At 29.5% G+C, this 20,732-nt stretch overlaps 2 protein-coding genes and 2 long non-coding RNA genes across 12 annotated transcripts in view; 3 read left to right on the top strand and 1 right to left on the bottom strand.

The window, feature by feature from the left end:
• The first annotated feature begins 9 nt into the window (after positions 1-9).
• RpS21 (Ribosomal protein S21) lies at positions 10-3,327 on the top strand. Its single transcript, XM_962844.5, has 4 exons — positions 10-129; positions 181-240; positions 298-489; positions 3,244-3,327. The coding sequence occupies exons 2-4, from the start codon at positions 191-193 to the stop codon at positions 3,251-3,253; spliced, it is 252 nt and encodes an 83-aa protein (XP_967937.1). The 5' UTR covers positions 10-129; positions 181-190; the 3' UTR covers positions 3,254-3,327.
• A 474-nt stretch (positions 3,328-3,801) lies between these two features.
• The window catches only part of LOC656132 (uncharacterized protein), a 40,350-nt gene continuing 23,419 nt past the window's right edge, over positions 3,802-20,732 (top strand). For 3 of the 7 annotated variants that reach the window (XM_015983096.2, XM_015983095.2, XM_015983091.2), the window contains exons 1-6: positions 3,802-3,994; positions 7,484-7,567; positions 8,544-8,570; positions 18,297-18,458; positions 18,517-18,618; positions 18,691-18,891. In XM_015983096.2, coding sequence (XP_015838582.2) covers positions 3,883-3,994; positions 7,484-7,567; positions 8,544-8,570; positions 18,297-18,458; positions 18,517-18,618; positions 18,691-18,891 — 688 coding nt within the window. In that variant the 5' untranslated portion in view covers positions 3,802-3,882. Of the gene's footprint in view, positions 3,995-7,483; positions 7,568-7,930; positions 8,089-8,543; positions 8,571-12,255; positions 12,815-18,296; positions 18,459-18,516; positions 18,619-18,690; positions 18,892-20,732 lie in introns of those variants that run through there. The other 4 variants (XM_015983094.2, XM_015983093.2, XM_015983097.2 and 1 more) reach the window with 3 other exon arrangements.
• On the top strand, positions 3,998-5,265 carry LOC103313837 (uncharacterized). Its single transcript, XR_010333204.1, has 2 exons — positions 3,998-4,086; positions 4,424-5,265. It is a non-coding gene; the product is annotated as an uncharacterized LOC103313837 (long non-coding RNA).
• LOC107398585 (uncharacterized) lies at positions 7,949-12,652 on the bottom strand. Of its 3 annotated transcripts, none has more exons than XR_001575385.2 (3): positions 12,515-12,652; positions 11,955-12,240; positions 7,949-9,445 (listed from the first exon to the last, which is right to left on the bottom strand). It is a non-coding gene; the product is annotated as an uncharacterized LOC107398585 (long non-coding RNA). The 3 variants fall into 3 exon arrangements; XR_001575384.2 differs by having other exon boundaries at positions 7,949-9,439; XR_001575383.2 differs by lacking the exon at positions 7,949-9,445 and having other exon boundaries at positions 11,702-12,240.

Raw genomic sequence — 20,732 nt, 5'->3', positions numbered from 1 at the left:
TGAAATCAATAGGCGCACGCGCCATTTTAGTTTTTTAAATTTGGCGCCGGCTGTGTGATGGTGGCGCTTGCGGCGGCCATTTTGTGAAACTCTCTTTTCGTTGACTTTAGCTTGAGTGGTGAATTAATTGTAAGTTTTCTGAATTTGTATCAACTTTTGGACCACTTATTTGAATTTTAGGCAACTCAGAATGGAAAACGACGCAGGTGAATTTGTTGACTTGTATTGTCCAAGGAAATGGTGCGTTTTTATAAACACGTGTTGTTCCTAACCTCTGGAATTGTCGATTGATTTTAGCTCAGCAAGTAACCGAATTATTCATGCCAAGGATCATGCTTCCATTCAGTTGAGCATTGCTGAGGTTGATCCCCAGACTGGAAGGATGACCGACACCTCAAAAAGTTACGCTTTGTGTGGGGCTATTAGAAGAATGGGGGAATCTGACGACTGTATCGTTAGATTGACCAAGAAAGATGGAATTCTTGCAAAGTGAGTAATGGAATAGTGGTAAAAGTGCAAACATTATTTCCATTTTGACATCAAGTAGGTTGTGAACATTTAATTTGATGGCCGATTCACACCTGCCATTAACGTCATTTAGAACACATTTTTATGCTTTTTCGCTCTACATTAAATATGTGGTTAATTTTTTGATACGGCAGTAACTGGGCTACACGTGGGCGTAAAAGCGCACAGGGGGCATTACGGCTTTATAAATAAGGTCTTCTGAACTTATGTGTCCATGAAAGATATCGAGTTATTAGCTATTTCAAAACTATAAAAACGTCAATGTAGAATTATTTTTTTTTAAATAAGATTGATAAAATTGTAAAATAGTTGTTAATGATTAGATCTCTCATTGAAAGTATAAATTAGTATATTATCTATTATTTTTTTGAAGTGCATGATTAATTATAACAGCTAATTTTGAGAGAAAATGCGGCGTTTTTTATAGTTTTGAAACAGTTAATAAAACGCAAACTACTCCCTTCTGTTCTCTTTCTTTCGAATAACGTACTTTAATTTACATGTCATAATTATTCGACCCATCTAATAACTGAAATTCTTGCACTTAATAATAAAATAATAAATAAAAATCTTTTAAAATAATAATAATAATGTTTATAATATTGTATAGGGTGCTGCATTTTGGCGTCTGAATAGGGGATCTCCGAAATAGAGGTTAATAGAAAACACATTTTATCTTTTTATATTATAATGAAAGATACAATTTGAAACAAGGACATTATGCAGGCATTTTCTTACAGAGAATTTAATAATGTTATCAGCGATTTTTTTTAACCATTCGTTTAGCTGTGACATAAAGTTTTATTTTTTTTTTCAATAGGAATCATAGACGGCTGTGACATTTTTGAAAATCTTATTTTTTTCTGATTTGATACGTCTATTTGTGTAATAAATTATTTTTAAATATTTAAAAACATGACATCGTTTTTTTATACCTACTTGGCCATAAAAAAGATTTTCAATTAAAACTACGAATAATATATTACCAAACAAGTATTTATAATTTAATGATCTTTAAATTAACACTATTTAACACTAATTTAATAACAGTATAATAGATTATAATAAGGTCACCTCCATTACACGTGACTAAATCTTAAAAAAAGTGTTATAAAATTGTATATTTGTTTAATTAAAAATAACTTTAACATAACTTATTTTGATAATTTTACATTTTTTACTTTATAACCCTTCACAAAATTTCTAGATTATTCTGGAAATAATTTTTCCATAGCCAACTACTTTCAAATATTTTAAATATATTTTTTATCAAAATATCAAACTGTATTTATATTGTTTTCAGTTCAGAAAAAAAATAAGCTTTTCGAAAATGTCATAGCCAACTTTGATTCCTATTTAAAAAATACAACTTTATGTTATTACAGCTAAACGAATGATTAAAAAAAAAACACTGATAACATTATTAATTTCTTAGTGAAAACTGCCTATATAATGTCTGTTTCAAATGAGTATCTTTTATAATAAGGAAGATATGAATTTTTTAAGGTATGAATTTATAAGATTTGCAGTTCAACGATTGATCTTCAAACCAATGTATCTTTGTGGAGAAGCCCCGAATGTTTATTTTTATTTATTTTATTAATTTTATTTTATATATTTGGACTACTGAAGTGATTTTTTACAATGCTTTGGACTCGGAATTCGCTAATTTTGAGACACTCTGTAGACTAAAAAATGAAGCATAATATTAAAAACAAAGAAGAAAATTAAAAGTTATCGAGAATTGCACACAACTTTATACGTTCTGTTTTTGTAGTATTTTATAATTTATTATAATTTATTTTATTTGTAATATCTTATAGTAATTTTTTGTGATTAGTTCTTACAATTTTTTGTATTATTCATTAAAAAATGTTTACCATCTTTTCCTGTGTTGCGTCGTTGTTGCATTTGGTTTTACTTGTTGAAACATTTGAATAAGTTTATTTGAATTTGTTATTTAATTATCTTTTGGAGCTACCGCCAATTTATTGACGGAACAAAACAAAATTTAGACATCGTTTATTGTAGTTTGATATAGTTTATTAATTGCTAATAATTATTATTCTTTATGGAATTTTAGAAACTTAATTCTATGGTTTTTAGTTTTTGAGATACAGTAAAAATATACCTTTCTTTATTTGAGTTGTACAGTCACGATCAAAAAGAATAACACCCCTAAAACTGCGGCCACAAATCTTTAATGTAAAGAATGATTATGTATAAAAAAATTTGTGGACGTCATCAATACGCTTTTTTCATAATCAACTCTTGTGATTTTGACGGTTTAAAACTTAGTTCTTATTTTGTGGAATTTCTGAGTCTTAAAAAACGCTTTACAATTCACTTTAAAGTCAGCAAGTTGTATCCTAAACAAACAGTTGAGGTACAATTATTGTGGCTCCTGGCGACCTGTTTTACCAAAAACACTTAAAAAATTACGTCTAGAACACACTATCACTCATATTACTGAATTTTCACCAGTCTTTTTGCACCTAATTCACAATAAATTGTAAAGTTGGAAACTAAATTTTTGTCAACAAAATTAGGATAAGATAAAATGTTGTAGTCATGCGTTTATTAATGGACGATTAATAATAATCTTAACTGTTAAAGACACTCACTGTTGCTTTTGTTCTTTAAACAGTATCGATTTTTATTAATCGCCTTCATTACCAAATTGCTTTATTAAATAACTTGTGTTTTTTGTTACAGGAACTTCTAAGGGATTTGTTCGAATATGAACGTTGCCCCCACTTACTTGTAATTTTTTGGTTAAATAAATCATTTATACAATTATTTTCTTTGTTTAGTATTTCCCCTCATTATTAAGCAAATTCGTTGCATAAAAATTAAAAGAGCGTTTTTGTTCTTGTTGTTTTTATTTTGCGATCATTTACTAAAAGTTTCGTGTAGGTATAATAGTTAACGAAAGAAATTAATGAATCTTAATTTAACAGAACTGATGAAATCTTCATAGTTATTAATTGGAAATCTTCATAGTTATTAATTGGAGGCAAGAAGGTTTCTCAGTGAAAGTACCTATTTGTATCTCGTATTAAATAATAGATTTATAACTGTATTTAACACGCTTTTGGTAAAAATAACATTATTTTCACCCAAATTAATTTAACATTTCATCAGTAAAAAAACTCGACGTACACTTGTATATTGGAAGAATGAACTAATTGGTCAAAGACCGTTTAGTGTGGTCCATGGGTTGTGGGTTGGTTAACTGGTTTGTTGGTTGTAATTCCGACAGGTGCTGCACTCTATCAAGTGCCTCAAATAAACGAATAAACCCATTTAAACATGGGACAAACGGTAGCTAAATAAGGAAGTTAATCATGTAAAATGGCCGAAAGTGAATGTAGTGTTAAGTCAAATAGTCCAAGTACTCATAATCATGTGAGTGTTGTGCAAATGATTGCTGACAAAAACGAGGAAGAAGACGAAACCCATCAAGGTAGGAACATAACCTCAAAGTTTAAACATCCAGATGTATTTGACGTAATCGAACATGTGGTGGCTTTAAATTATACTACGGTCGTGAAACAAGTAATTCTAAAGTGAAATATCACATCAGTATGTATGAAATACTCATTCATGCAGAAATATTAGCGAGGAATTAACATTTAGAAAATTTAGGTTATGTTGTTGTCACTCATCAATGTTGACATTGGTTCAAAATAGGATTTTTAACTCTATCAGCGTTTTGAACGTTCGTTTAATGCTAAGATTTCATGATGCCCACACCAGTTGACACTGGTCCAGTTTCGAAATTTTTGCGATTCCTAAAAAGTGAATCAACAGGCTTCCTTTCATTCAAACTGTTGCTTTATTATTGGTTTAATTCACGCAGGTCAGCAGCTCAGTGACACGAGTTTTATTTCAGTTATGGAACCCATGCTCTTGGAGGAGTATAAATATGGACACGCGCCCAGGAGTATTGTTAACATTTTGGAGTTTTTTAACCGAAATAAATTGCCATCTGATAAAAACGATATTATTGTGGGATTTCTCTATGTTTTAATGCTTGAATGTGGATTTGTCGAAATGAACTGTACGGACATACTCCAGGATGATTGCAATTTTAACTACAAGAGACTGCTCCAACATTCTAAAACACTTCCTGAAGCTTGGAAGAGAGACAGTCGTTATCAGTTAAATTTTATTTTGAAATCAAGTCCTCAGCTGGTGTGTAGACTCACTTGCATGTCGGTGTCCGACGATCTTTTGGTTAATTGTACAATAAAAGATGTAGACAATTTCAGCTTTCTTGCCGATCCTTTAATGTATTTCATAACGTCAAAAGTACAGTTTAATGAATTTCATTTTCAAAATTTGGATCATTTGTCTCGTAGTTTTAAAGACTCGGTGGCTTTTCCTGCAAAAGTCGCTGTTATTGAATCAACTGGAGGAATATGCACTTGTTTACAACATTTGCCTTACGAAATTCTTATTAGAATTATGTCTTATTTGAACATTTCTGATGTAATGAATTTAGCTAGAACGAGTACAAGTTTGTGTCAAGTAGCACAAGACTCTGCATTATGGGTTAAACTCCTTGCTTCCGATTTAAAAAAGAAGAATATTGTTAAAACCTACGAAGAGTTAAAGTTCTTGTACCAAATTAAGTACGCTAGAGAATTAACTAAAATGATGAACTAGGGACTTAAGTTGTTTATAATTTTGTAACCAATTTGTTATCTCATAAAAATACATGTTTAGAGAAAAGGGGTGTTTTATTGGATTACCAGTATTCCTAAATAATACAATCTATAATTTTAAAAAATTAAATAAAATCTAATAAAATCCATTTGTTTCACGATAAATTATAAAATATAAAACTCTAAAAAAACACAAATAGTCTTTATTATGGGCGAAGTTTAGCTGAGGCTACTCTAACTTAACCCAATACAAAAAAAAATACTATGAAAATATAATAATTATAAACATGCAATAAAAGTGAAAACAAAACAAGAAAAAAAGAAAATGAAAAAAGGAAATAATAGTAAAAAAAGAAAAATAATGCATTTGGATTGATATTTTATGTGCTGTTTGCCTGCTTACAAAAAAAAACTTCTTTATGAAAACTGTTTAAAGGAAGCGATTTGAAATGAACTTTTAATTTATTGTAAACAGAAACTGCGTTATAAGTACACAAAAAAAATGGTAAGGACAATAAATTCATTAAATCTATAGAGTGAGTTAAAGTAACTCATAAAATTCGTAATTCTTTTATTATTCAAAAATAAAAAGAGGTGATTTACGTGAATTTTTTTTTGCATTCGATAACCGAAGGTTTGAAGAGTTTTCTAGAATTTTCGAAATTCTCGACTGTCAAAGTTCATGACTAGTATGACTCTTTTCAAATGGTTTTCAAAAAACTGCTATACTTAACTCAGTTTTTCCAAGTGGAACGACCCTATGTTCTTTTAACGGCAATTGAAAGAATATTGATATTTATGGTGACTTTTATCAACATGTCCTATATCTAGTTCTTCCAGTTTTTAAGAAAAAAATCACAAAAAACGGATATTCTTAGTTAATTATGTAGACCTTGTAAAATGCTCAATAATTGTCAAACTTTAATACTTTATGTATTTTTTAGTTGATTTATTATCGAATAAGCAATAAAACAATAATATTTAATTATAGTTTATTATAACTTAATGAAGTATGTAAAGTAGTTCAGCCAGTCTGCCATCGAATTTTAAACTTTTTGAATGAACATGGTGAACAAATAGGACATTTCTTTCAATTAATAGCATAATTTTATCGTATTTTTAAAAACTTTACTTGATTAAAAATAAAAATAATAAGCCAAAATTCTGTTTTTTTGATTATTGCGATAAGTCTGCACAAAATTTGATGTTCTTTGGATTGACATTGAAAAAACACGGTCATTTCATTTGAATAAACTGTTTTATAATCATTTTTTAATCATCATTTTCAAAAAGTCATAGTAGCCTTGCAATTTGACAAGTGACTTGAGAAGATTTTTTGAACCTTTGATTTTCAAATTCAAAAAGAATTATTCACTTATTGTGGTTCATGATCAGTAACATGTATTTTAAATGAGCCCCTGCAAATGAAAATTTGTACAAAAAAATTGACATACGTCAAAAACTATGACAGATAAGTACTAATAACCACGGCCTATTTTACTCACTTTCAAGAGGCGAATTGAAAAATGCAATAAACATAGATGGTTACTACTTAAAATTTCAAGCTTGACGTCAATTTTTCGTAGTTTCGGAAATTCAGCTATTTTGAAAATACTTTAGTTGAACTCAGAATGGTCGATTTAAATTGTATACAAAATCTTAAAGCTTTAGCTATATTAGAAGTTAAAAAGTTTATATTGTAGACCCTAAAAGAATCATCCTGTATAAAGCCATCTACCGGAAACACTTTGAATTTGTCCGAATCTTTCCTTTCACCGTGTTTGAACGCCTTTGGGGTCTAAACCGTTGACGATAGAGATGTGGTCTCGCCGACATTTTTAAAGGAAATTTAATTTTCTACAACTTTTTTTCTTACATTTTTCTTGTATCTTTAACCGTATTCGCAGCGTCTTGAAAAATACGAGAGGAAGCGCAAATTTTAAATAATTTGTTTCTCAAGTTTCTTGTGAAAATTTTAGTCGGCAGTTTTTTTCAGTCTGTTACGAGTGCAAAGTTCAACATTTCTGCATATTTTTTCCAAATAATTAGTGAATTGGTTGAAATTGGTTGAATTTAAATTAATTTAAAACTATTCGTCGCCAAGACGGTATAACGCTCGAAGCGTTCTCATCTGTACTCTACTGTACAATTTTTTTGCGTTCAGAAAATCCTATTTCGTTTCCTAAGTTATAGTTCTCCGTAGTCTCAATATTCGTTATAGGCAATTCATATCAAATTTTTTTAAGGAATAAAAGAATTAAGGAATTAAACATTGTTTTTTTTAGTTTCAGAAAGTGGACTTCCAGAACCATCCTCTATATCTGAAACGAAACATTTTGATACAATAGGTAGAAATTGCAGTGATTATGGTGAGTATGTTGTTACTATTAATTCAAAAGTAAAAATAGCATATTAGCGATAAGTAAATCGATTTCAAAACCAAAATTCAATAAAAACGTTCTAATTAAGTTCTGATAAGTGAAAATTTTGTTAGAGAAATTTATCTGTCTGTATACTTTAAACTAATGAATGACTCAAGGAGTTATTTTACATTTGTTGTATTTGTACATCACCTTTAATAAAAAGAAGCCCCACAATAGGTAATGTGCATCGACCTACTTGCAGTCGTAATGCAAACATTGATCAAATCTTTTTTTGTTAAAATTTGTTACACCACTAATATATCACATCTACTAAGATAAGATAAGATTATATTGATATAGAAGTTTTCGCGTAAGGTGTGAACTCGCTTTTTGCAGTAGTTGTTAAATATTGGGGGCAGAATTTTGTGTGATGTGAAGTAAAATGTCTCTTATAAGGAAGTTTTCGAAAAGTAAACACAAGAAAAACAGTAAAGATTCAAAAGAAGTAGGGGATCCCGATGATGGAGGTAATTCTTATGTTTTTAATCATTTTATGAGATAATAATTATTATTAGTTTTCGTTTTGAGTGTTATTTGCTATTATATGAGGCTAAATTGTCGTGTTTTCTTATATTTTTCGTGTTATCGTTCAGTGTGATATCAGTGTGTCACATTCCTCATTACTGTAAATTTTAGAGATACCGTAAGACAGTTTTAAACAAATAATTTGAGTGTGTTAAAAATTTAAAAAATCCGTTGGAAATTGTTTTATGATTAATTTTAGATTTGCTGATCGGCAAGAATTTGCTTAACTTTGGCTACAAAACATTTCAAACTTTTTCAAAGTACAATCATTACATCATCAGATTTAACAACGGCTGTAGGTTGTTACGGAATCTATAAAAAATCATTCGACTTATTCCCATATTATGTTTTGTAAGTTTTGTTAAATACTTACCTATATTTTTGTTTTTCTTTCCAGGTACTCAGGAAGAAAATTCAGAAAGCGGTAAGCGATCAGAAATTCCAAGTGTCAAACCTTTAGTATAATTAGCCTTTCCTTTTTTTTAATTGATGAATTTTCTTAGCACTAGATTCAGTAAAAGACAGAATTCTTTTTTTCTACAGTAAGTATGTATAATTTTGTGACCTACGAGGGCAGGGTGAAATAATCCCGGCCTAACACAGTAATAAAATTTTTATTTTTTACCTTTATTTACATTGTTTCTCGTCTCAAGTTTTGTGTTAAATCTGTCAATTAGTATTTTACGTTTCTTTTACAATTTTTTTTTAAATAGAAATGACTTGATATAAACTTTATGAGTACATTTTTTTGTTTTAATTTTGTTATACGTTATCCGGGTGTCGTTATTCTATTAATTTTATTAATTTTTGTACCGGCACTGGTTGTGCAATAAAAAAATAATTTATGCAGAACAAAAAGATAATTGTTTCTAATTTATTATTTTCTTCTTTTTTGCTTAATTTTGTGGGATTTTTTTTATATTTACCAGACAGGTAACGATGTGTACTATCCAAAACAGTAATCAGAAATGTCGGTTGATATTTAATAAATTAAAAATGACATCATAAATGTCAGTATGGTGTTAAAATGTAGCATTTAAAAAAATTAAATTGATCTGTTCGAAGATCAAAAATGACTAATGACAAAAATATTATTTATTTTTGGTTCAGTCTGTATTTAGTTTATAATTGACTAACATTGATACCTTTTTATGCAACATTTATCTAAGTTAAACAGAAAAATACATTAAATGGTATTTTATTAGTTATACCAAGTTTCTAGACGTTAAGTTTAATCTCGAGTTTAGCTATCTATACAGAGAGGTGCATTTTCTTTTGCCGAATGTGAGGTCTCTGAAACTAAAAAGTTTAGAAGAAAGTTTATTTCTTGTGAAAATGTATTAGGTAATGTATGTAGATACCTACATTACAAATTATTTTAACTACTCAAAAAAAATAATTATGAAAATAAGCTGAAGGTTAATACAGCGTTAATACAGAGTAAGGCATTGATACGGGTGTGCTCGATTGCACCTACACTGTCAAAGATATCGAAATGAATCAAATGGCACTGCAAATGGGAAGTCAAAGTTCACGTTCTAAAATTATTTTGCCCTATACAGGGTGTTTCATTTTGCAGTCTTTAACATAGTTTTTTAAATGGTACCCCCTGTATATATGTACATATTTAAATGTGCACTTTTTTAAGCTTTAAATCAATTTAGTTTTTGCAATTTGCTGTACGCATTTAGAAGTTATTTAATTTTTTCTACAATTTTGTGCGTCTGTAGGTACATAATTAAAAAATCATAGTGCGCTTGGTTTTCAAGATATTGAGTTGGGATTTTGACTGTGTGTGAACGACTGTCGGGGGTATCTTTCGGCGACAAGACTGTCCATTTGCATTGTAGCATTACCATGCTGTATGCTGTGACACATTCATTTTGGCAAATTTTGAAGGACCATAACTTGATTTTTTCAAATAGCACCCTCTGTATTTTATTACTGTGTATCATTCAGCATCTCATTTTACATCTTTTTTATTTCTTCAATTGTTTTCCAAAAGTTGATATTCATGAAGATAATTCGGTTTTTCTGAAAAATGCACATAAAATTCCTTGGATATCAATGTAAAAACAAAAAATTCCATGTAAAACAATAAATTCTGATATAACAACATCAGACTGGCGTTTTTTGTACGTGACGTTTTGATTTTGTTGTGCAAATGAATTTTTCATGTAAATTGCTTACACATCTTATCGAGCTATAAACTTTAATTTTGATAAGAAATCATTAAATAAAAATAAATAAAAAGGACGGCACTACTAGAGAAAATATGCAAGAAAGAATTAAAAAAGCTTTTTGTAGTATTGATCATGCCACATTAAAAGCGGTGAATTTTTAAAAAGAATTGACCAATGTATTACTTTATTATTTAAGAATGTCGTCATTTTAAATAGTTTTGTAACTGCAAGTAATATGTTATCGCTGTTGGTTTGTTATACCTCGGTTTTTTCTTTCCTTATTTCTCCATTGTAAATTTCTGTTATTTTTATTTAATTATATCTTGTCAAAATTTTATTAAAATGTATATCTAGATGAGATTTCTAGGTATGTATTTTACGTGAAAAATTCATTTACACAATAAAATCAAAACGTGACGTACTATAAATGCCATTTTGGCATTAGTATTTTTTTCATAGCACGCTACATTAGAGATTTTGTGTGCATTTTTCGGAAAAACCGAATTACTTCGTTAACTATCGACTTTTGGAAAAAAACTAAAGAGGTAAAAAAGATGTAAAATGAGACACTGAATAAGAATTAGTAATAAAATACAGGGGGTGCTATTTAAAAAAATCAAGTTATGATCCTTCAAAATTTACCAAACGCTACAATGCAAATGTGTGGTCTTGTTACCAAAAGATGATACCTCAGACATTTGTTTACCCACGGACAAAGTTCCAACTTGATATCACAAAAACCAAGGGCACTGCGATTTTTTAATAATATGCCTGTAGACGCACAAAACTGCAGAAAAAATTAAATAATTTCTAAACGGTTAAAGTAAATTACAAAAACTAAACTGATTTATACAGCCTAAAAAAGTGCAAATTTAAATATGTACAAATATACAGGGGGTGCCGTTTAGAAAAACTGTTAAAGGCTGCACTTTATGAATGAAACATCCTGTATAGGGCAAAATAGTTTTAGAACGTAACTTTAACTTCCCATTTGCAGTGCCATTTAATTTATTTATATATCTTTGACAGCAATCGAGCACGCCTGTATTAATGATTCACCTTGTAAAGTTAATTTTTTATGCCCTAGATAATTTAGGTGTGCGGTCAGTTGTTTTTTTTTTTTCTTAAATACAATTTTCTTAACGGACAATGATAATTTTTCCATCGCTTCTTGTTTACTAGAAATTAATTGCAAAAAAGTTGTACTAATATTTATTTGTGTTATATGTACTTGATTAAAAACTTAGTATTGTTTCATGCCCAACTACAGAAATAAAAATCCTAAACAATAAAGTAAATAAAAATACATTAGGTACTCAAAAAATATTTCATAGGTATAAAAAAGAAAATGGGCTATTTAACTACAGCCATCTTTATGTATGATTATTAAATTTTAATTAAGAATTTTTTAATATATTTTTAAAATATCAGTGTTTATAAATCAAAAACAAAAAGTGATAACAGGTTTTGGTTTTGATCAATTGATGGAAAATGATTTGATCTAATTTTTCGAAAAGTATTATCTTAGCCCCATCGAGCTTTTAAGTCGGGACCCGGTGTCCGGGTTTCCGTTAAGGGAGGTTTAAATAATTTTTACAAACATTCCACAAACTTTAGATACCTACCTTAATAATCTTATTTTTATTATAGAATGTGAAACCAATGTCTGTAATGTAATAACCAATTTAGTTTCACTGATCTGTTTAGTTATTTGAAGTGTAGCTCTCTCTTGGACCCCTTTATTCTGCAGGTTGTCCGAGTAAGTCATCGAGCCGGTGCATATCACCATAGTTACTCCACGCTCCGTCTGGTTCTCCCCATTTGAATCGGTCTTTTCTCTTTGTCATTTTTAATGTGTTGAATAAAGCTAGAGATCTGTGTGTGTTCGTTTGGTGGGCGATCGTTTCGTTCCTGTTCGGCAAAAGATGAATGCCAGTGGCAGAGCAGCAGCAGTGAGTGTGTGTTATGTTATACATAGATTTGTATGCGTGTGTGTGTGTGTGTGAGAGAGATATTTTAAAATACTAGTGTTATTAGTTTGGATTTCTATTGAATCCAAATGAAATTAAACGTAATAGTAATAGATGGTGGTAGTTAGTAGTAGAAGAGGCAACGTCGCGTCGCTCCGATTAACGGACACACTACCTGTGAAGGGCCAAAGGTGTAATAATAATAATGACCCTACCTGCTGGTGGTGTACAGGTATGTGGTGTGAGTTGTGTCGGACCTGCTCCAAGTTGTTTTGGTTATTGTTGTGAGTGAAGTGAAGTGATGTTGGCGCCGTCGCAAACCAAGCCTGAGAAGAATGGAAATACGATCACCACCAAGACGCGGACTGTCGCCATAGTGGCGCCTCAGAGGAGTAACAGTTTGGATTATCTTAATTTTGAGGAAAAGAGGCGTTTGATTGCATCGTCCTTATCTCTTTCGGATTTTCTTAATGCGGGAAATAATGCCACCAAAGAGGTCAAGGAGGTTGTTACTGGTGAGTGAGTGAGTGAGTGAGAGAATCAGCAATTGATGAGTGACTTCATTTTCTAATAACAACGTATGACTATAACACAAAGCACGTGCTTAAATGTTTGTTAAAGAGTCGCATACCGATGTTTACTTCAGGAATGTAACCTTGAAATTTCACATAATATGAATAATGTGTTTGATTCACTTTTTTATAAATAGGTAGGTACTAAGGAGTTGCGCCCATTTTACTACGATGTCTATCAATTTTATATTTTTCATACGATAAAGGTCGATGGTGTATGAGTACAATGTGTTTTTAAATGATTCTCATCTAGTCGTCTGTGAATTTCCCATGTAAAATCAGAAATGCCGCTTTATAGAATTAAGTCTCTAATTCGGAAATAAGCTTTGTAATAAAAGTATTTTTTTGCACAGTGTAACAATTTAGTTGCATTTTAACGAAATTTTTTACAACTGACAGCTTTGACAGCGACAAATTTTTTTTTACATATAAACCGATTTTGAAGTTAACTAGATGAGAATCATTTAAAAACACATTGCATAATAAGATATTACATTGTGAGTCGAGTAATAAAAGCCCCACAACCTTGCTAGAGACTTTGTTCCGTATGAACCCCTACATTAGGAAGAAGTATTAAGTTCTAATAACGTTATTTATCTGGAAATTTGTATACAATTGGTGATCAATGAAAATATTTTCAAGATGGCGACACTTCCGGTTAAATCGCTATCAACTTTCGTATTTTAAATTAAAACATGCGTTTTTGGATTAGTTGAGTTATTTGAAGGTCGTTTTCATCAGCTCTCCCCATATTTAGCTTAAGTTAAGTTAAGTAATTTTCTATATATTTACGGTTTTTTTAAATTTTTTGGATTTGCACCTTTTACTTCAATAATCGGTAAATCCGTCCTTCAATTTGTTGATTAATAAACTCCTAAGTTCACACCCTATATATTTAATAATAATTTTAATAATAATAATATTAGCCTGGCGCATTCACCATTTTGGCAAAGACCTTTTGTTATAAATTGCTACATTTTAATGTGATTCTATTACATATATATTTTTTTACATTCTTTACAATTTCTGTAACTTATAAAATTTTTGTATGGGCCTTCGCTCATTTATTATTATCGGGTTTTAAATAATTTTTTCTAATGTTGGCTTTAGTTTCTTTATGTACGTGTATGCTAGATAACAATAATGTAATTAGTTATTAATTTAAACCAAAAATGGCATTTTTTCACAAAATTCTAAATTTCTAAATAAAAATCGGCCGTTTGTCTATGCAACACAACTAATTAAGATCTGCACTGTCGTTATGGAAAAATTATCACTTACAATTACAGTAAGTAACGTAATGATTAAATAATTAAATGAAATAATTAAATGCATTTTTAAAACCAATAATAATAATTGACGAACGCTCGAAATGTTGACACTTTTACATAAATTATTTTTTTATTCCAAAACCAAGACCAATACAAAAGTTTTATAAAATACAAAAAACTACTTGTATCAAATTTCATCAAAATTGATTATTTTATTTAGAAGTAACTAATAAAAAACAAATAGAAAGAATTTTTGAACTTTTTCGTTCTCTAAATTTTAAACGGTGCAACTTGGTTTAGAGGTAAGTTGGGTTGAATCGTTTTATTTTGACTTGGAGAGTCTCTGGTTTCTTTTTATCCTCATCTTTTCGTTACACCTTGTATTTCATTACATACAGGCTGTCCTACCGATGTGAAGAAGTCCATTATTGATCTTTAAATGTTAGGAAATTGATCTTTTTTTACGAAAGCTGTACATACTAGCTTTCTGACGCACTTAAAATTATTGTCAAGTTTCTAAAATTAGCTACATCATAAACATGTTTTTTAAATGGAACAACCTATATTTTTTGCATTTTTGGATGTAGCTTTTAACACTGTTGTTTTTAAGCTAAATTGTTATTGGTCGATTTTGCTTTGTTTTTAAATAACAAACACGGTTTTTTACTTCGCAGTGATTTTTCAAAGATTGATCGTTTTTATAACGAAAAGTTGAATAATTCTGAAACAAAAAGCGATAGACCCATAATAGTTTATATAAATTTACATTATTTTTTGTGTAGAATTGAAATATGTAAAAAAATATTGGGTGTTTTATTAAAAAATTTAGTTCACCAAGTACATCACCCTGTGTATAATAAAAATATTTTTAGTTTGTGAACTTTAAGTTGATCTATCGAAAAATCAAACGGCCTGGCAATATTTTCAATAGCAAAAAAGTTATTGACCCCTGGGTCACCCTGTGTATTAAAATAAGAAAAAAGGGGGCGCAAAGTATAAAAAATAGCATAAAATTTTTGTTTTATAAAACTTGGTTTTTAAGATACTATTAAGCAATCAATATGATTTAATTTAAAATGTTAGAGAGTGCGATTAATAAAATGCGACCGAAAGTGTTGTAATGAAAGTAAGTTTTTATCTAATTTGCATACATGATAACGTAATTTTACAAAAGTAGGTGACTGTCAAATATTCGTCGCAACCACTAGCTAATTTGCGATCAAATATCTGCGACGCGTCTTCTGAGTCAATACCAGTTTCCTTTTCGTTGGTGTACCTTACATTATTATGCAGTATTGTAGCAACGTGTTCTTTGTACACCATTCAATTTTTATTACGATTACCCCAAACCGCAAGCTTATTGTGTGAATAGTTGCAGACAGGTTGTAGTCTTTCAGACGAACCGATCGGTATCGTAAATATTTTCGGGCATTGTCGAAACATTTTATTGTGAGGGTTGCTTATTTTAAACACCATTATCTGTTGTAAAACTTTATGGTATACAAAGAAAACGTTGCTACAAAATACATTATTTTATAATAATTATTCTTAAAACAGATTTTGATTTGGATTTTTACATTCAGTACACTACGAAGTTAATAATTCATATAAATTAAATTTATTAATAAAGATATAAGTCGCATATAAAAAGTTGAGTCTCTCTATTTAAGAACATTTTAAACCCTTTGGATTGGCTTGTAATTATTTTTAGAACAATAAAAAAACTAGCCTGTAGTTCGAGCATTTTTCGTATAATATTATAAACTGGATCAAAATATTTGAAAGAATTTGACTGTATTGCGGCCAAAATAAAATAAATCTGTTTATACGACAAACAAATTAGTGATTGGAACGTTAAACATTCTCTCAACTATAATGTTTCGATTATGCGTTTAGTAAACAAATAACTATTATGCTCAACATATCTTTGTTTGCTGTTTAATTATAGCATAGAGGGCTATAGTGAGGTCAGAGGGTTACAAAAATATTGAAAGAATGAAAGTTGAAATTAAATATTTTAACAAAGTCACTTATGAAGTTGTCATTTGAGTTGAGTTGTTATAAATAGGTGGTTACCGTTTGTTGCATCAATCATGAACTTCCTACTTACGCTTAATAATCGGATTCTATTATCTAGCGCATATTTTTAGACGAATCAAATACACACTGGATAGAAAGTCGGTGGGAAAACTGAAAGGGAATTATACAAGATGTTGAGAAATTATATTAATAGAATTTAGAAATAGTTGGTGTGATACATATACAGGTTGCTAAAAAGTATCGTTATTATTTGACCCATTTTTTTTATCTTTTTTATTTTGCGTTTCATTGGAATGATTTATCTGTTAAGGTAAAATTTAATTTATTCCAATAAATAAGAATATTGTATCTAGGATAATAAAAAACGTCACTTTATGGCATCATGTTGTTACTTTACTTTTGATCATAATTTAAATTCAAAAGTATTGATACATTTTACCGAAATTATATTGAAAATGTTTTTTTCTTGGCTGTACATAGACTATAAATTTTAAAATAATCAACTAGCTGTGATAATTAGGACTTACGGTGAAGCACGAGGTAATTGTTGTAATTTGTTCTCAAACACATCATTCCTGTGAAATGAACTTTTTTGTGTCATAAGGTAAATTTTTATTTTATAATGCGGACCATCTCTTTTACGATTTTGAACCTGAGCACTATAGACATCCTGTACAGTGTGCAGCATTTTGGATGTTTGAATAGGGGATCTCCGAAACCAAGAGGTTTAGAGAAAAACGAGTGACACATTCTCGAGTCCGTTTTTTGAGAAAAGAATTTTGGTCAAAATCGCATCTTGCTATCGTATTTTCTTTCCGACTTATAAACAAAAGTTGCCATTTTCAGAAATTAAAAAAAAATTATATCTTTCTTATAAAAGATACATATTTCAAACAACATTGTGCAGGCACTTTTTTTACAGAGAATTTGATAATGATAATGTATTTTTTTAAATAGGAATCATAGTTGGCTATGACATTTTTGAAAAGCTTATTTTTTTCTAAACTGAAAATAATATACATACAGTTTGAACTTTGGATAAAAATATATTTAAAATATTTGAAAGTAGTTTACCATGGAAAAATGATTTCACATAAAAGGTGTGAATAACCAAGAAATTTTGTGAACGGTTATTAAAGAAAAAAAAGTGAAATTATCAAAATATGCTGTTAAATTTATTTCCAATTGAACAAATATACGATCATCGCAGATTTTAATTACAAAAAAAATGTGTAGAAAATTGGAAACGATGTGTCACGTGTTTGGATTGACATTTTTTGTAAAATAAAATTATATTGACAGGAAATCATACAGTTAATAAGATGGTTTTTTTTCCGACATTTCATATTTAATTTGAAAATAGAAAGACAATGTAGGCTTGCTATTTTTAATCTAAAAACAAATAATTTCTATTAATCGTAAAAATTTGATCCAACAATAATTTATTATGCTGATTTTGAATTAATTTGTCTTTAAATAATATATTTTTCATAGTTTTAATTGAAAATCCAACATTTTTTATGGCTTACTATAAAGAAAAAGCGAAATGTTATGTTTTCTTTTAAATATTTAAAAATAATGTATTACACAAATAGACTTATCTTTTTTTAAAAAAATAAGTTTTTCAAAAATGTTACAGCCTCCTATGATTCCTATTTAAAAAAATAAAACTTTATGATATTACGATTTAAGGCTCATTAATTGATTAATATTTGACAGGTGATCTACTGAAATTTTATGTCATGCAGTACTTTTAATTATTATATTAGAGTGCAAATGTCATCACTTGTGGGTCAATTACTCAAAATTGTGCGTGGTAGACTATTAAGTATTAATATACTTTAAATGTACTTTTTTTAATATGTCTTGGAAAAAACTAGATTGTGTTTTTTTTTGTTAATAAAGGTTATTATAAATATTACTTAAATAATAGTTTAATTTGGTCTATTTTGTAATTTAATTTTGTAAATTTCTGAACACATGCTTAGTAGACAAGAGTTATACAGAGTGAATTTAAAGTAACGCATAAAATTTTTCAGAAATGAAAAAAATGCAAAAACGGTATTTTTGTGTAGATTTTTGTGCATTACTTTAACTTGATATTTTATTTTCAGCTAAGAAACAAAATGGTTCTGTATTCCGAACGAACAGTTTGGGTAGTGGAACAAGGACTCCGTCCCTAGAACGAAAAAGCAAATTCTCCATAGGAAAATTACTTAGACCATGGAAATGGAAAAGAAAAAAGAAGTCGGATAAATTGGAAGCAGTTTCGAGAAGTAGGTTGATAATAATTATATACTGTTTCAATAATAATATCTAAATTACAATTCTCAGCGTTAGAAAGAAAAATTTCAGTTCGTGCTAATAGAGACGAATTAGTTCAGAAAGGTATCCTTCCTCCAGAAAGCCCTTTAACTCCGCCTATATCCGAGCCAGGTAAGTTTTGAGTTGCCATCTAGTGGCAATTTCTCGATGTTTGTTCATTTAAGCATCCTTTCAATTTGCTAGGTTCAGGTGAACCCTTATCATCACCACTTCCTCCCAGCGGGTGTCAACAATTTACCGAAAAACAAGCACCACAGGGACCACCACCTCTTTATCCAACACTTCCACAGATGCAGCATATGCCTATTAATCCGGCATTACTGCAGCAACAACTTCTTCGAAACCCACACTTTAACCAAGCGAATGCCAACAATAATCAAACCGGTAAGTGCTTACAACATTATAAAAGCGCAAAAAGCGAGTTGAAGTTTTCACTTTTTAAGCGCCGATTATGTCGAAACGAAGCACCGGCCCAAAAATATTTTCGTTCTACTTGTTAAAAATTCTACACATTCTCGATAAATTTTATACCATAAAAATGTTTCAAATATTCTAGACGTAAAATCACGTGCTGAACATGACTGTATGGGTCAAAATGTTTAGGATAAATATACAGTCGAACAAAGTGAAAATGGCGCCAGTCCCTGCTGTGGACGCCGACTTTTCTAAATCTAAGCAGGATTGCAAACTTGACGTAGTTTCGAGATAAATTCCTTTAGGAGCTAATTTACAGAAAGCGAAATTAAATTTAGTTATTACAGCTAAACGAAAGTTTTAAAAAAATCGCTGATAACATTATTAAATTATCTCTAAAAATTTCTAGAGTGCCTGTGTAATGTCTTTTTGAATTTTTTATGACTTCGCTAAAATGTCAACTTTCGATTATAAGTCAAAAACAAAAGAGGACAGCAGAAGGCGGTTTTGACCAAAATTTTTTTTTCAAAAAACGGATCCGAGAAGGGGTGGTATGAATAAAAATGAAGTAAATGCTAATACTACAAAGTTTTAGTAAATTTTTCAAGTAAATTCTACTCGCTGAAAAACCTACTCTTGTTCGAAGTATTTACCTTGAATTTTTCGAAAGGTACTAAATCCGTAGTATCTTCCATGAAAATTATTGTAGTACCTACTAGACAAAGAAGTATTTGCTAATACTTCAATTTTGCCTGTATTTGTAGTATATCCTTCACTTTCATTAACTTACTGTTACACAAACTTGCTACGCGACTAATTCTCATTTATTTGTTGAAAAATGGGGGCACAGCGTAGCAGGAAAATTTACAGACTTAAAAGAAATTATGATGAGAGAATTTACTAAAAAAAGATGTAAGTATTTAGTTATAAACTGTACGAATATAAAACTTTTGTTTTAGTATTTTTCTTAGAAATATATACTGTAACATTTTTATGGCAGAGCATTTTTTATGTTCAGAATTAAAAAATTAATATCCTGATATACATAGTGAGTTTAAAGTAACGTATAAAATTGATGTTTTTGTTGTTAGTTATTTTTCAAAAAAATTCTCGAATAGGTCGATTTTATTCTTGAAAATGCTACATTTTGACATCACTGTAATATTTGAGTGATGTCGTCATTTTTAATTTTTTTAAGTGTTTACTATTTATGATAGTATATTTCTTTATCTTTCTGGCAAGTATAACAAAAAATTGAAAAATAAATTTAAAAAAATCAAAAAGAAGAAAATTAAGTAAAATACTTATTGATAATTACGCATAAAAGTCTTTATCTTTTCGAGTTTGCTTTATTTTATGAGGAGATTGTTTGGTTTGTTTTTTAAAAAACTGTAATAAAAATATGAATTTTATACGTTTAAAATATGTTGGCAACACGAACTGTTGGTATTCCTGTTAATTGGTTATATCCGGAAATAATATTACCGTTGAGGGTAATGCCGTTGAAGTTTCCTTAAAATATAAAATTTTTGTTAATCCCAGAAGTAAAGTATTAACTTCAAAAAATAGCATTACTTCACCCATGAAGTATTTACTTCACTGTACTGTAGTATTAGCATCTACTTCATTTTTATTCATACCACCCAATGTGTTACTCGTTTTTCTTTAAATCTCTTAGTTTCGGAGTTTTCTTATTCGGACATCTATAAAATGCAGCATCATGTACGCTTGCGCACTTCAAGTATGAGGTTGCTTGGCTTAAGTTAAGTTAAGATGGAAATATCATCATTTATCAATATTTTGGTACATTG

Source organism: Tribolium castaneum, chromosome 2 (assembly GCF_031307605.1).
Source record: "Tribolium castaneum strain GA2 chromosome 2, icTriCast1.1, whole genome shotgun sequence".
Lineage (NCBI taxonomy): Eukaryota > Metazoa > Arthropoda > Insecta > Coleoptera > Tenebrionidae > Tribolium > Tribolium castaneum.
Note: the sequence above shows the minus strand (reverse complement) of the source record. Positions and strands in the feature narration are given on the sequence as shown.